At 43.4% G+C, this 14,213-nt stretch overlaps 1 protein-coding gene across 5 annotated transcripts in view; it reads left to right on the forward strand.

The window, feature by feature from the left end:
* Positions 1 to 14,213, forward strand: part of LOC126284198 (aminopeptidase N-like) — a 1,000,437-nt gene that overhangs the window by 856,674 nt on the left and 129,550 nt on the right. For all 5 annotated transcript variants that reach the window (XM_049982954.1, XM_049982953.1, XM_049982955.1 and 2 more), the window contains one exon: positions 9,489 to 9,672. In XM_049982954.1, the coding sequence (XP_049838911.1) occupies positions 9,489 to 9,672 (184 nt within the window). The remainder of the gene's footprint in view (positions 1 to 9,488; positions 9,673 to 14,213) is intronic.

Raw genomic sequence — 14,213 nt, forward strand, 5'->3', positions numbered from 1 at the left:
GGCCGGCCAGTGTGGCCGAGCGGATCTAGGCACTACTGTCTGGAGCCGCGCGACCGTTACGGTCGCAGGTTCGAATCCTGCCTCGGGCATGGATGTGTGTGATGTCGTTAGGTTTAAGTAGTTCTAAGTTCTAGAGGATTGATGACCTCAGAAGTTGAGTCCCATAGTACTCAGAGTCATTTATTTATTTATTTATTTATTGTTGCAATAATCATGCATGGACTTCGCGGATCCCAGCACCACAAGTGGGAGATCCATTCACATACGTGTAAGATCATAATTTAAGTGAAAAGTTCCTTAACAGAACATTTGCAGATTGAATAACAAGTAAACTGTTTTTGTTCTACTGGTTTTTGTTTATTTCCAACCAGTTTTCACTTATTGGGACATCTTCAGGAAACAACTGACCAACGTACACAAGGAACATTAGTTACTGGGTAACATTATAACAAAGATGCAATCGATTTGAACCGAATATTGAACGCCAAACTTGTTTGATAACGTTGTAATTAAACTACACAATATTACTACATTACAACCGTAACGCTAAAGTTGGTGAGGTAGAGAACTTCTTGACAAACAGTTAAACTGGGCTCTCTTCATTTATGTTGTGCGTCTTACAAGTTATATAACATCGTAAATTATACTTTACGCAATAGGCAATATTAAACACACTATATAGTTGGCTGATTGATTGGTTGGTTTGGGGAAGGGGACCCAACAGTGAGCTCATCGGAGCGAAGGATGTGGAAGGAAGTCGGCCGTGCCCTTTCCAAGGAACCATCTCGGAATTTGCCAGGAGTGATTTATGGAAAACTTAAATCAGGATGGCCGGACGTGAGTTTGAACCTTCCGAAAGCGAGTCCATTATGCTAATCACTGCGCAACCTCGCTCGGTAAACACAATAAATAATTAAAATACACAGTATTGCAGTATTACAGGTTACATGGTTATGACGCTATAATTTTTGAGGTCGTGACATTAGCTGGGAAGTGTATGAGTATCATTCACTTACGTTGTGGAACAAAGGTGTTTTGAATTGTAAATTAAAGATTATGCGACGGACAATATTAAAAACAGTAAATTTTTAAAAAACACAATATTACAGTATTACAAGTTATAGTGTGATAATGTTGAAGGTTTGTAAGGTAAGCAAGGCAAGGAATATCGAATTCACTTGTGTTTCGATTTTGTGCAGCAGTATGTACCATTACGACGGTCTGTGGGTGTGTGGCTGTTGAGTGCATTATGTGAAGGTAAAAAGTGGAGATGTTCTCCGTTGTAATTGGTAATTTAGACTCAGCTATGGATTTTGAGCTAAATGCTTACTTAGCTCAAGAGCTTCTAACAGGTACTTTTTTCATCTATTGAGGAGAGACAAAATCTTAAATTCGTTAATTGTGCAAGTAGGTTAGTTAATTTAAAAACAGAAATGGGTAGGCTGAAGTTAGATGTAGTGACAGTGAAGTTCGGCGACAGGAGGAACAGGACTTCTGGTCAGGTGCATACATGAATACAAATATAAAATAAAATAGGGGCAATGTATGAGTAGGTTTAATAATGAATAAGATGATGATGCTGTTTAGTTTGTGGGCGCTCAACTGCGTGGCCATCAGCGCTCGTACAACGTCCCAAATTTTTCACAGTCCAATCTAGCCACTGTTACGAATGACGATGATGAAATGAAGACAACACAGACACCCAGTCGCCGGGAATAGAAAATCCCCAACCCTACCGGGATCGAACCCATGATCCCGTGATCCAGAGGCAGCAGCGTTAGCCACTGGACCACGAGCTGCGGACAATAATGAATAAGAAGTAGGAATGCGGATAAGCTACTATGAACAGAATACAGAACGGATTATCATACCCAAGATAATCAACTCCCACCACAGTAGTACAAGTTTATACCTCAACTAGCTCCGTAGATGGTGAAGAGATTGAACAAATGTGTGAGGAGATAACAAGAATCATGAAAAAAGGTTGCATACGTGGAAGAGACTTGGGTGCACCGGAAGGTTTCAGATTGATTATTTATTAGTAAGACGGAGATTTCGGAACGTGACTTTAAATTTCAAGACATTTCCAGAGGCAGCTGTGGGCTCTGATCACAATTTATTGGTTTTGAAATGTAGATCAAAATGGTAGTAAATGAAGGTGGGTTTCAGAGGAAACATTGGGCTCAGATTGACTAGAACAGGGGAAAGGAATACAGTACAAGACGAATGGGTTGCTTTGAGATATGAAATAGCGAATCCAGCAGAGGATGAAGAAGGTAAAAAGACGAAGACTTGTAGAAATACTTGTATTACGCGGATGAGAGTAAATTTAACTGATGGAAGGATGCTCCATAAACATTCAGCAAATGAAGCAGGTGAAAGGGAATACAAAGTCTAAAAATGACAGGAAGTTAAGAATGGCAAAGCAGGATAGATTAGAGGACAAATGTAAGGATTTAGAAGCACATTTCACTAGTGAAAAGATAGATACCACCTACAGAAAAATTAAAGAGGTCTGCGGAGAAAAGAAAAACAGCTGCATGAATATCAAGAGATCAGATGGAAAACCATTAGTAAGCAAAAAGGGAAAGTTAAAAGCTGACAGGAGTACGTGGAGGGTCTATACTGGAGAGATGAACTTGAAGAGGGCGCAGATGAAGACGGGATGGGAGATATGATACTGCAAGAAGAATTTGACAGAACACTGAAAGACTTAAGCCGAAACAAGGCCCCTGGAGTATACGACACTCTGGCAAACTATCGATATCTTTCGGAGAGCCAGACATGACTCTTCCATCTGCTGTGCAAGATGTATGACGAAGACGAAATACCCTCAGACTTCTAGAAGATTATAATAAAAGGAATTCCAAAGAAAGCATATGCTGACAGGAATGAATGTTACAAAAAGATCAGTTTAATAAGACATGGTTGCTAAACACTTTACAAATTATTTACAGAAGAATGGAAAAATTTGCTAGAAGACAACATCAGGGAAGATCATTTTCGATACTGTAGAAATGTAGGAACACGTGAGGCAATACAGACGCTACCGTTTCTCAGTCTTGGAAGATAGGTTAAACAAGGCACACCTATGTTTATAGCATTTGTATACTTAGAAGAAGCTTTTGACAATGTTGACTGGAATATTCCCTTAGGAATCCTAAAGGTGCCAGGGTAAAATACAAGGAGCGAAAGGCTATTTATAAGTTATACAGCAACCAGACAGCAATTATGAGGACCGAGAGGACTGAAAGGAAAGCAGTAGTTGAGAAGGGAGTGGGACAGGGTTGTAGCTTATTCCCGATATCGTTCAATCTGTACAATGAGCAAGAAGTAAAGTAAATCAAGAAAAATTTTGAGAATGAATTAAAGTTCAGGGAGAACTAATAAATTCTTCGAGGTTCGCCGATGACATTGTTATTCTGTTAGAGACAGCAAAGGACTTGAAGGAGCAGTTGAATGGAATGGACAGTATCTTGAAAGAAGTACAGTAGATTAACATCTACAGAAGAAAAACAAAGATAATGAAATACAGTCGAATAAAATCAGATGATCCTGAGGTAATTAGATTAGGAAACGACATGCTTAAAATATTAAATGGGTTTTATTACTTTAGGAGTCAAATAACTGATGATGGCCGAAATAGAGAGGATATGAAACGTAGACTGGCAATGGCAAGAAAATAGTTTCCGACGAAGAGAATTTTTCTTAACGCCGAATATAGATTCAAGTATTAAGAAGCTTTCTCAAAAGTGCACACATAAAAATAGTTTTGCATCACCTCGGTCCCGAGAGTTCCGGAACCTGGAGAGAAAATTTAAATAGAGATCAACATAAACGTCATTTCCTCCCTTTTTATTGCTCATAAAAACCACACAATGTATGTTGTACCACCATACAGCGAGACCTTCAGAGGTGGTGGTACACACCGGTATCTGTAACACCCCGCAGCACATTGTCTTGCGCTGATGCATGCCTGTATTCGTCGTGGCATACTATCCACAAGTTCATCAATCGATTCGGCGCAGACCCGTCAGAGTGGTTTCTGGGTCCCGTCGACGATAACCAGCACTTTGCAATCTATCCCAGGCATATTAGATAGGGTTCAGGTGTGGAGAATATGCTGACCACTCTAGTCGAGCGATGTCGTTATCCTGAAGGAGGTCATTCACATGACGTCATGTACACGATGAAGGCGCGAATTGTCGTCCATGAAGACGAATGCCTACAGCCGTTACGGCACCTTCCATAACGCATGACCACCAGTGGCGTATGTCGGCCCCACATAATGCCACCCCAAAACGGCAGGGAACATCTAACTTGCTGCACTCGCTGGACAGTGTGTCTAAGACGTTCAGCCTGACAGGGTTGCCTCGGAACACGTCTCCGACTATTGTCTGGTTGAAGGTATACTCGACACCCATCGGTAAAGAGAACGGGACGCCAATCCTGAGCGGTCCATTCGGCATGTTCTTGAGCCCATCTGTACCGGACTGCTTGGTGTCATGGTTGCAAAGATGGACATCGCCACGGGTGTCGGGAGAAAAGTTGCGCTTCATACAGCCTATTGCGCACAGTTCGAGTAGTAATACGACGTCCTGTGGCTGCACGAAAAGCATTATTCAACATGGTGGCGTTGCTGTCAGGGTTCCTCAGAGCCATTACTCGTAGTTAGCGGTCATCCACTGCAGTAGTAGCCCTTGGGCGGCCTGAGCGAGGCATGTCATCGACAGTTCCTGTCTGTCTGTATCTCCTCCATGTCCGAACAACATCGCTTTGGTTCACTCCTAGGCGCCTGGACACTTCCCTTGTTGAAAGCCCTTCCTGGCACAAAATAACAATGCGGGCGCGATCGAACGACGGCATGGACCATCTAGCCATGGATGAACTACAAAAAACACCAGCCGTGTACTTCCTTCCTGGTGGAATGACTGGAAGTGATCGACTGTCGGAACCCCTCTGTCTAATAGGGGCTGCTCATGCATGGTTGTTTACATCTTTGGACGGGTTTAGCGACATCTCTGAACAGTCAAAGGAACTGTGTCTGTGATATAGTATCCACAGCCAACGTCTATCTTCAGGAGTTCTGGTAACAGGGGTGATGCAAAACTTTTTTTTATGTATGTATTTGTAAGGAGCGTAGCGATGCATGGAAGTGAAACATGAACGATAAACAGTTTAGACAAGAGGAGAATAGAAGCTTGTGGAATGTGGTGCTACAGAAGAATGATGAATATTAGATGGGCAGATCACGTAAACGTAACTAATGAGTAGGTACTGAATAGCACTGGGAGGAAAAGAAATTGGTGGCACAACCTGACTGGAAGAAGGGATCAGTTGATAGGACACATTCCGAGACATGTAGGGATCATCAATTTAATATTGGACGGAAGTGCATGTGTGTCTGTGGGAGGGGGAGGGGGGAGTAAAAGTCCCAGAGGGAGACCAAGAGATGAATACAGTAAGCAGTTCAGAATAATGTAGGTTGCAGCAGTTATCCGTCAATGAAGAGTTTTGCACTGGACAGAGTAGCATGGAGAGCTGCATCAAAGCAGTCCTCGGACCGACGACAACATCAATAACAACATTAAACACTTCTTTGTGGACTTGGAACCTGTGTCCTTCCTTCAGCGCATGTTTGGCGATGGTGGAGTCTGACATGTAATTTCCAGCAGCGTTTGTGTTCAATCAGCCTAGTTGCAATACCCTTGCTTGTTTGACCAATACAGTTTGCTGCAGTCACTGCAGGTGATTTAATAAATCTGTTTTGTCGTTGTTGCCGAATAACGTATGATCTGTATTGCCTCTTAAATAAAATGAAGTTTTATAATTGCGGTGTTTGAGAGTTTTGGTAGCCTAAATACTTACTCATTTCAGTGTGTTGATTGTTTTTTCTCTGCGCCCTGTAAACACGTCACACAGTTTACTATCTGACGGTTTATGCACACTTATAGTTGCACCACTACGTGGAGCACGCCTGTCACTATAGACTAACCGTAAGATGTCAGGCAAATCCAACACCTTCCATGAAAACCCTGACATGATAAGCAAATCCAGTAGTATGTCACATAGCTCCGAATAAATCGTGACATTAAATTAACCAAAGTAATACGAGTAACGAGTGAGCAAATGGAATACCACAGACTAACACAAGAATGCCTAAATGCATGTCGTACCTTCCCACCGTGAGACCGACGCAGTTCCGAGGGGAGAAACGAGAACAGAAGCCGAGAGCAGAACCGTGTTAAGCTAGAAGGCCCTACGATAAGGGACGGACTGGACACCCACGTCGCCAGCCTTCCCCTAAGACTACCACCCGCACGTTTTAGCGTGAGACTTTTTCACGTCTCTGTTACGTCAGGGACCACCCCCCAGCCCATGTTAAAAGCTAGAGCCCTCCAGAAAAACAGTATAGATCTTACGATAACACAAAAAGGGCCACTACCACCTGCAAGTTTTAGCGTGAGCCTTTTCGCGTGTCTGTTACATTAGGACCACTCCCCAGCCCATGTTAAAAGATAGAGCCCTCCAGAAGAAGAGTATAGATCTTACGATAACGCTAAAAGGGCCACACCAGCTGCAGGTTTTAGCGTGAGACATTTTAGCGTCTCTGTTACGTTGCAAACTTTAAAAACATTGCCCCACCACGAAAAGTATAACGTTTCTCATTGGATAGACAGAATTATTGTAGGCGGAGCTTAAGGTTAACATTGAGACCCTGATTGGTCAGATGAAAACACAGCCAGATAGTTTTTATTAAACCAACTTCGGTAAATTGTAGTAAGGAGAAGTTAGGGGAGAGTTGCTTCCGAGATGGCGAGGTGAGCGGAGCTGTGCTGCGCCGGCAGCTGTCCTGACGCTGCCCAAACACCGACAAGGCAATGAAAGCACGCGATGCCGCATTTTTGAGCGCATAAGGCTTCACTCAGAACTGCAGAAGTCTCATCTGTTACAGCCCCTTTTGCGTAATACTAGTGTCGATCGTCAATTGAAGCTCATGGTGTTCACATTTGCCACTTGAAGTAAAAATCTGAAACGCGATGATTTTTCTGTTATATAGTTATTGAGAAGCCACAACAACCACTGTAATTTACGACAAGTTAGATAAGTAATTAAAGATAATTGAGGGTCACTGTAGTTCATTTTTATAGTTTTCTCTTTTGTGAAACTTAATTTAAACCTAGATTATAAATGTGATATGGCATAGGTCATCCTTCGATCCATTGTAGAACTTGGAAACCCATTTAGGGAATATTCGTTCACATTTTTGTTGAACGCAGTTGGTTTTTACCATCCTGTATTAAAACATTTCCTTTTTATCGATAGTGCAAGTTATAAACAATGTTTTGTGAGTAGAATAAAATTTCCAATGGTAAACTTAACTGGTTTTTCGACGTTATTTTACCAGCTAACTAAAAATAGGAAAGCCTTGAACCCTTTCCACTAAATTTAGTTAGTATTAAGATTCTTTTACAGGGAGTGCAGTGGAGCTGACGCTGAGATCATTAAGTATTTGGTTATATCATCGCTAGTCTCTCTGGACTCTTCTGAATTCTACATATCATGTGTGGTCTGGCGTCTCCTTACCAGCAACAGGTCCCAGGTTCAAACTAGTTAATTCCCTAAAAAACACACTCAGAGCGTCGTTGCGCGAAAGTGGTAGGGAGACACGATATAGTACAATCAGACACCACCATGAATGTTTAGAACTTCAACACCTGACCTACTGTCTAAGGAAAAATAAGCATTAATGGCTTGCTGTTGCTACATGTACTTGGAGATACTGACTAACCTAAAAACATACTAGTCATAATAGCTATAATCATTGGTCTTCAAATCAAGTAAATACACTGTTCTCAATCAGCAATAAAAATATCTGCACTGATACCCCCAACAGCCTGTATTTTTTTATAACTGTTCATTTAACATCACGGATCAACGTCAACTAAAATATTATTCGTTGCCTCACTGTATATATTTTCTTTAATTTTGGTAGTAATTTCGGTTGGGAAACATGCTGCCACCGGTCGGTATCTGATCACACTCTATCCCCTTCGCTTGCAGTACAAGTTACCATTTTTACCAACACAGGCGCCAGAAGAGTATCCCATTCCGTACTGCTTGGACGGTGCGAATCAAGTAGTGCTCAGGAAAAAGCATTTCAAAACCTAGTCTTTTGTGGGGAGCCATAGCTTGTTTAGAATAAGGAAGTGTAAAAAAAATGAGCCTACTATTCTGGGTCCTCAAACATTTTCCGCTATTACTAAGAAAAAACTGTACCTTCAAATGTTTTTATTCTTTATGGTTATACTACTGCCTAGGATGACTGTGAAACGTCCCCTTAGAAAAATTTATGAATGACTGTGCTGATAAATCTCTTACGTTATTTACTTTTCAAACAGCTGAGCAGAACTGAAAGTACTCAGACATTTCTGTCTTCATTTATTCTGATAGTTAGCAAATGAAAGATTTTGATAGAGAACAAACAATATATTTACCTGAATAGTGTTCAAAAGTAAGTTCATGACATCCAGTCTTACAAATTTACTCTCTCTGATGGACACACGTCCAGATCATACGCTCTCAAAATTCTGCCATGTCTCTCCCCACATCCACCACTGCTGGCGGCTCACCTCCAACTGCCCAATGTTACGTGCTGTTCACGTCCAGCTGCCCAACACTACAATGGCGAATATTACAACAATGCCAACCAGCCACCGATTGCGCACAGCATAGCCAGTGATTTTCATTCAGAGCGCTACGTGGCGTTACCAACATAAAAACCTAAACAGCCTACTTACAACTGTCGTAGCTGTTTCACCCTGTATATGAGATGTTACATCATTATCACGGAAGCAGCCAGCGCATTTAACTCCAAATGCCGCATTCAACGGTTTGTATTAATTTTTGATACATAATTTGTGTGTCCTCTTTTTATCCAGTGAACCACGGGAGAGAAAATAATCTAATTGGCTTCCCAATGTACGTCTAATAAATCGAACAGCACAAGGTATTCCAGTTGTGTTCAGGACTGTGCGGTACATATTAGAGTCAAATGAAGCAGAGGCAGAGAGAGAGAGAGAGGGGGGGGGGGGGGGGGGGGAGAGAGAGATAGAGAGAGAGAGAGAGAGAGAGAGAGAGAGAGAGAGAGAGAGAGAGTGTGTGTGTGTGTGTGTGTGTAGCTGTAAGGAAAGCGGTACGTCTGCTGTATCTGTGATGCAGCAATCTCGGATTGTAAAATAACAAGTTGCCAAAGGCTATACCTAGTGTCCTGTTCCTCGTCTGAGCTGAGTACTCGAGCAGTTCCACCCTTTTCTCTTTGACAGCGAGAAACACATCTCGCTAGTCATGCCTTACGTTCTCTGCGCTTTCCGATACCCCTGCCGCGGCGGCCTCTGTGTACCTTCTGCCGCAGAACTCCATCAGGCCTGCGCGCTGTGTGCGACAACGCAAATAGCCGGCTGACGTGTTTACGGTGGTGTGCGCAGGGAGACGGCGATGTTGTACGAGCCCGGCGTGTCGACCAACAGCAACAAGCAGAGCGTGGCCACGGTGGTGGCACACGAGCTGGCGCACCAGTGGTTCGGCAACCTGGTCACGCCCAGCTGGTGGTCCGACCTCTGGCTCAACGAGGGCTTCGCCAGCTACATCGAGTACCTGGGCGTCGACGCGGTAAGTCTGTCCCTCTTCATTGTTTCTGCACTTAACAGGGAGCTCGAAGCAAAATTACATAAGGTTGTCAATCCGATATGAAAATGATGTATAACTATCAAACCTCAATTACATCCATTATAAACCATGTTACTAAGACTGCTACTCTTAGCCATAATCAAAGAATTACATATTTCTGCGTCGGTCACTAGGTTTTATTTCATTCACTACGCGTTTCGACGGTTAACCGTCAACACCATGTGGAAGGTAGGCCGAAAGATAAGATATCGATGTATCGACATATCAATCGTTTCTAGTTTACATATTCAAAAAGTCTCGATATATACACAACTGGCCATTAAAATTGCTACACGAAGAAGAAATGCAAACGCTAAACGGGTATTCATTGGACAAATATATTATACATGGTGATTCAAAAAGAATACCACAACTTTAGGAATTTAAAACTCTGCAACGACAAAAGGCAGAGCTAAGCACTATCTGTCGGCGAATTAAGGGAGCTATAAAATTTCATTTAGTTGTACATTTGTTCGCTATTGACTAGGCGTCAGCGTCAGTTGATGCTAAGATGGCGACCGCTCAACAAAGCTTTTTGTGTCATTGAGTACAGCAGAAGTGAATCGACGACAGTTGTTCAGCGTGCATTTCGAACGAAGTATGGTGTTAAACCTCCTGATAGGTGGTGTATTAAACGTTGGTATAAACAGTTTACAGAGAATGGGTGTTTCTGGAAAGGGAAAAGTTCTGGACGGCCGAGAACGAGTGATGAAAATGTAGTACGCATCCAGCAAGCATTTGTTCGCAGCCCAGGAAAATCGACTCGCAGACATCCCCTGCGATTTTTCTTATGGGGGTATGTTAAGGATATGATGTTTCGGCCACCTCTCCCAGCCACCATTGATGATTTGAAACGAGAAATAACAGCAGGTATCCAAACTGTTACGCCTGATATGCTACAGAGAGTGTGGAAAGTTGGAGTATCGGATTGATATTGCTCAAGTGTCTGGAGGGGGCCATATTGAACATCTCTGAACTTGTTTTTGAATGAAAAAAAAACCTTTTTAAATACTCTTTGTAATGATGTATAACAGAAGGTTATATTATGTTTCTTTCATTAAATACACATTTTTAAAGTTGTGGTATTCTTTTTGAATCACCCTGTACTATAACTGGCATGTGATTACATTTTCACGCAATTTGGGTGCATAGATCCTGAGAAATCAGTACCCAGAACAACCACCTCTGGCCGTGATAACGGCCTTGATACGCCTGGGCATTCAGTCAACTTGGATGGCGTCTACAGGTACAGCTGCCCATGCAGCTTCAACACGGTACCACAGTTCATCAAGAGTAGTGACTGACGTATTGTGACGAGCCAGTTGCTCGGCCACCATTAACCAGACGTTTTCAATTGGTGAGAGATCTGGAGAATATGCTGGCTGGGACAGCAGACGAACTTTTTCTGTATCCAGAAACGCCCGTACAGGACCTGCATCATGTCGTCGTGCATTAGCCTGCTGAAATGTAGGGTTTCGCAAGGATCAAATGAAGGTTAGAGCCACGGTTCTTAACACATCTGAAATGTAACGTCCACTGTTCAAAGTGCCGTTACTGTGAACAAGAGGTGACCGAGACGTGTAACCAATGGCACCCCATACAATCACGCCGGGTGTTACGCCAGTGTGGCGATGATGAATACACGCTTCCAATGTGCGTTTACCGCGATGTTGCCAAACACGGATGCGACCATCATGATGATGTAAACAGAATCTGGATTCATCCGAAAAAATGACGTTTTGTCATTCGTGCACCCAGGTTCATCGTTGAGTACATCATCGCAGGCGCTTCTGTGTGTGATGCAGCGTCAAGGGTAACCGCAGCCACGGTCTCCGAGCTGACAGTCCATGCTGCTGCAAACGTCATCGAACTGTTCGTGCATATGGTTGTTGTCTTGCAAACATCCCCATCTGTTGACTCAGGGATCGAGACGTGGCTGCACGATCCGCTACAACCATGCGGATAAGATGCCTGTCATGTCGACTGCTAGTGATACGAGACCGATCGGATCGAGCACGGCCCTTCTTATTATCCTACTGGACCCACTGATTCCACATTCTGCTAACAGTCTTTGGATCTCGACGAACGCGAGCAGCAATGTCGCTGTACGATAAACCGCAATCGCGATAGGCTACTGCCGACCTTTATCAAAGTCGGAAACGCGATGGTACGCATTTCTCCCCCTTACACGAGGCATCACAACAACGTTACACCTGGCAACGCCAGTCATCTGCTGTTTGTAGATGAGAAATCGGTTGGAAACTTTCTTCATGTCAGCACGTTGTAGGTGTCGCCACCGGCGCCAACCTTGTGTGAATGCTCTGAGAAGCTAATCATTTGCATATCGCAGCATCTTCTTCCTGTCGGTTAAATTTCGCGTCTGTAGCACGTCACCTTCGTGGTGTAGCAATTTTAATGGCCAGTAGTGTATATCGGCGACATTTTCTCTCCAATAAATCCATAGCCAGTGACGTCGCAGCAGTGGTAACACCAGTTTGCGAAAGTTCAATTCATGCTGCTTCCTCTGGCAGGAAGTCAAACACTAAGTTATTTCCAGAATGAGATTTTCACTCCGCTGCGAGTGAAAATTTCATTCTGGAAACATCCCCCAGGCTGTGGCTAAGCCATGTCTCCGCAATATCCTTTCTTTCAGGAGTGCTAGTTCTGCAAGGTTCGCAGGAGAGCTTCTGTAAAGTTTGGAAGGTAGGAGCACTTGCCCGCGAAAGGCAAAGGTCCCGAGTTCGAGTCTCGGTCGGGCACACATTGTTAATCTGCCAGGAAGTTTCACTAAGTTATTTGATCAACTAGCCATACTTGGCAGCCTCCGTCGCTTATCTTGTCTCTACGTCCTGGTGGACTATTATTTAATGTCACCTGGCTGTTTTCCTATGGAGCCTGGACTCTTATTGTGGTCACAAAAGCAAGAATAAAAATTAAAATTTTCTACGGTCACAACTGTGTAGGTAGCTTTCCGAACCACAGGCACTACTGCCCCAAGTAGAGGCGGTGGTCCACTACAGTTAACTACAGCAGCAGATGACTGCTACATTCCGCAGTATGCAAGAAGGGACCCACGTAAAACAGCAGGTACAGTGGTAAACACATTTAACAGCACTGCAAGGCACGCAGTTTCACGCTTCACAGTGGCACGGCGACTGTATGGGCTAGTCTTTATGCCTGACGACCAGTACCTTGCCAAGAGCGCAGAAACTGAACCAACGAGGAGTGGGGTCACGTGCTCTTCTTGGATGAGAGCAGACTCAGTCTGAGTAGTGATTCTGGAGGTACGCTGATATGGTGAGAGACGCGTACACGTAATGCCACCAGGAACATTGTAGAGCACGATCGTTTCCGTAGTCCAGGTTTCACCGTATGGGGACGCATATTGTTGAGCGGTCGTACTAATCCGAGTCTTTGAACACGGTACACTCGTGAGCCAACGTTTCTGTGACACTGTAAGACTTCCCCATACACGTCTTTTCAGGGGTGCATTCGGCCCTAACTTCAATTTTATGAAAAAGCGCCACCGCATCGAACAGAGCAGGTGGGGGAGCTCTTTGAAGGAGATAATACTCGGCGAGTGAAGTGTCTGTCCGTTTCCCTAATTTAAACTCCATTGAATACGTGTGTGACGCGTTGGACAGACATTTTTCAGCGTGACCTTAAGCATCAACGAGCACTCAGAAGTTTTTATTTGCACTGCTGAAGTAAAGGAACACCGTAACAAAAGAACTCCATACCAACCTTGTGACCACCGTGGCAGCATGTTGCATGGCATGCATTGCCGTGTATTGTGATCACACACCCCATTATGAAACCATGTCCCGCCTTTTTAATGTCCAGGGGACCATCACAAATCGCGGCGCCCTAAGTGTAATTATTCTCTTTGAATAAAAGTGTCATTTCTATTGGTCCCATTGCGCATTTCTTGCAGTCATGTTCTGTGCACGGTGCAACGTTTATCGAGCTACGTTTATTAGCAGTGACACTTTATGGGAAAGTTGCTTTTGCCCTAAGCTTTGCACATTAGTGTATTTCGTCTATACGTTGATCGTGTACTGCAAATCGTGTATTCCTTTTGAATGGAATATCGGTAATGTAGAAATGCTTTTCAAGTTCATCTATTTTGAGATAGGAAAAATGCTTGTTGTTATATCCATGAGAAGTCTTTGTAGCTCGGTTGTTGATTTTCTTCGTTGTTTACTTGTTAGATAGCCAATGATAATATTTAATCTGCCACTCACCTCATAGAGGTTTCATAAGGGGAGATTACGCTGCACACTTACGCTGCACGTTACACTGAAGGTGGCACCAGCATGTTAGGTGCCCCAAAAGTTAGCAGACTACTGTTGAAGATTGCCTCTTGTTCTTAATTTCCGTGGGCGCACGCAACAGTTGTTTTAAGTAGAAAATGTTAGACAGCGTTTGTGAATAACACAACGTCAGAACTGTATTTTAGTATGTTCTCTGATCTTAAATGAATA

This window comes from Schistocerca gregaria, chromosome 8 (assembly GCF_023897955.1).
Source record: "Schistocerca gregaria isolate iqSchGreg1 chromosome 8, iqSchGreg1.2, whole genome shotgun sequence".
In the NCBI taxonomy this organism is placed as follows: Eukaryota; Metazoa; Arthropoda; class Insecta; order Orthoptera; family Acrididae; genus Schistocerca; species Schistocerca gregaria.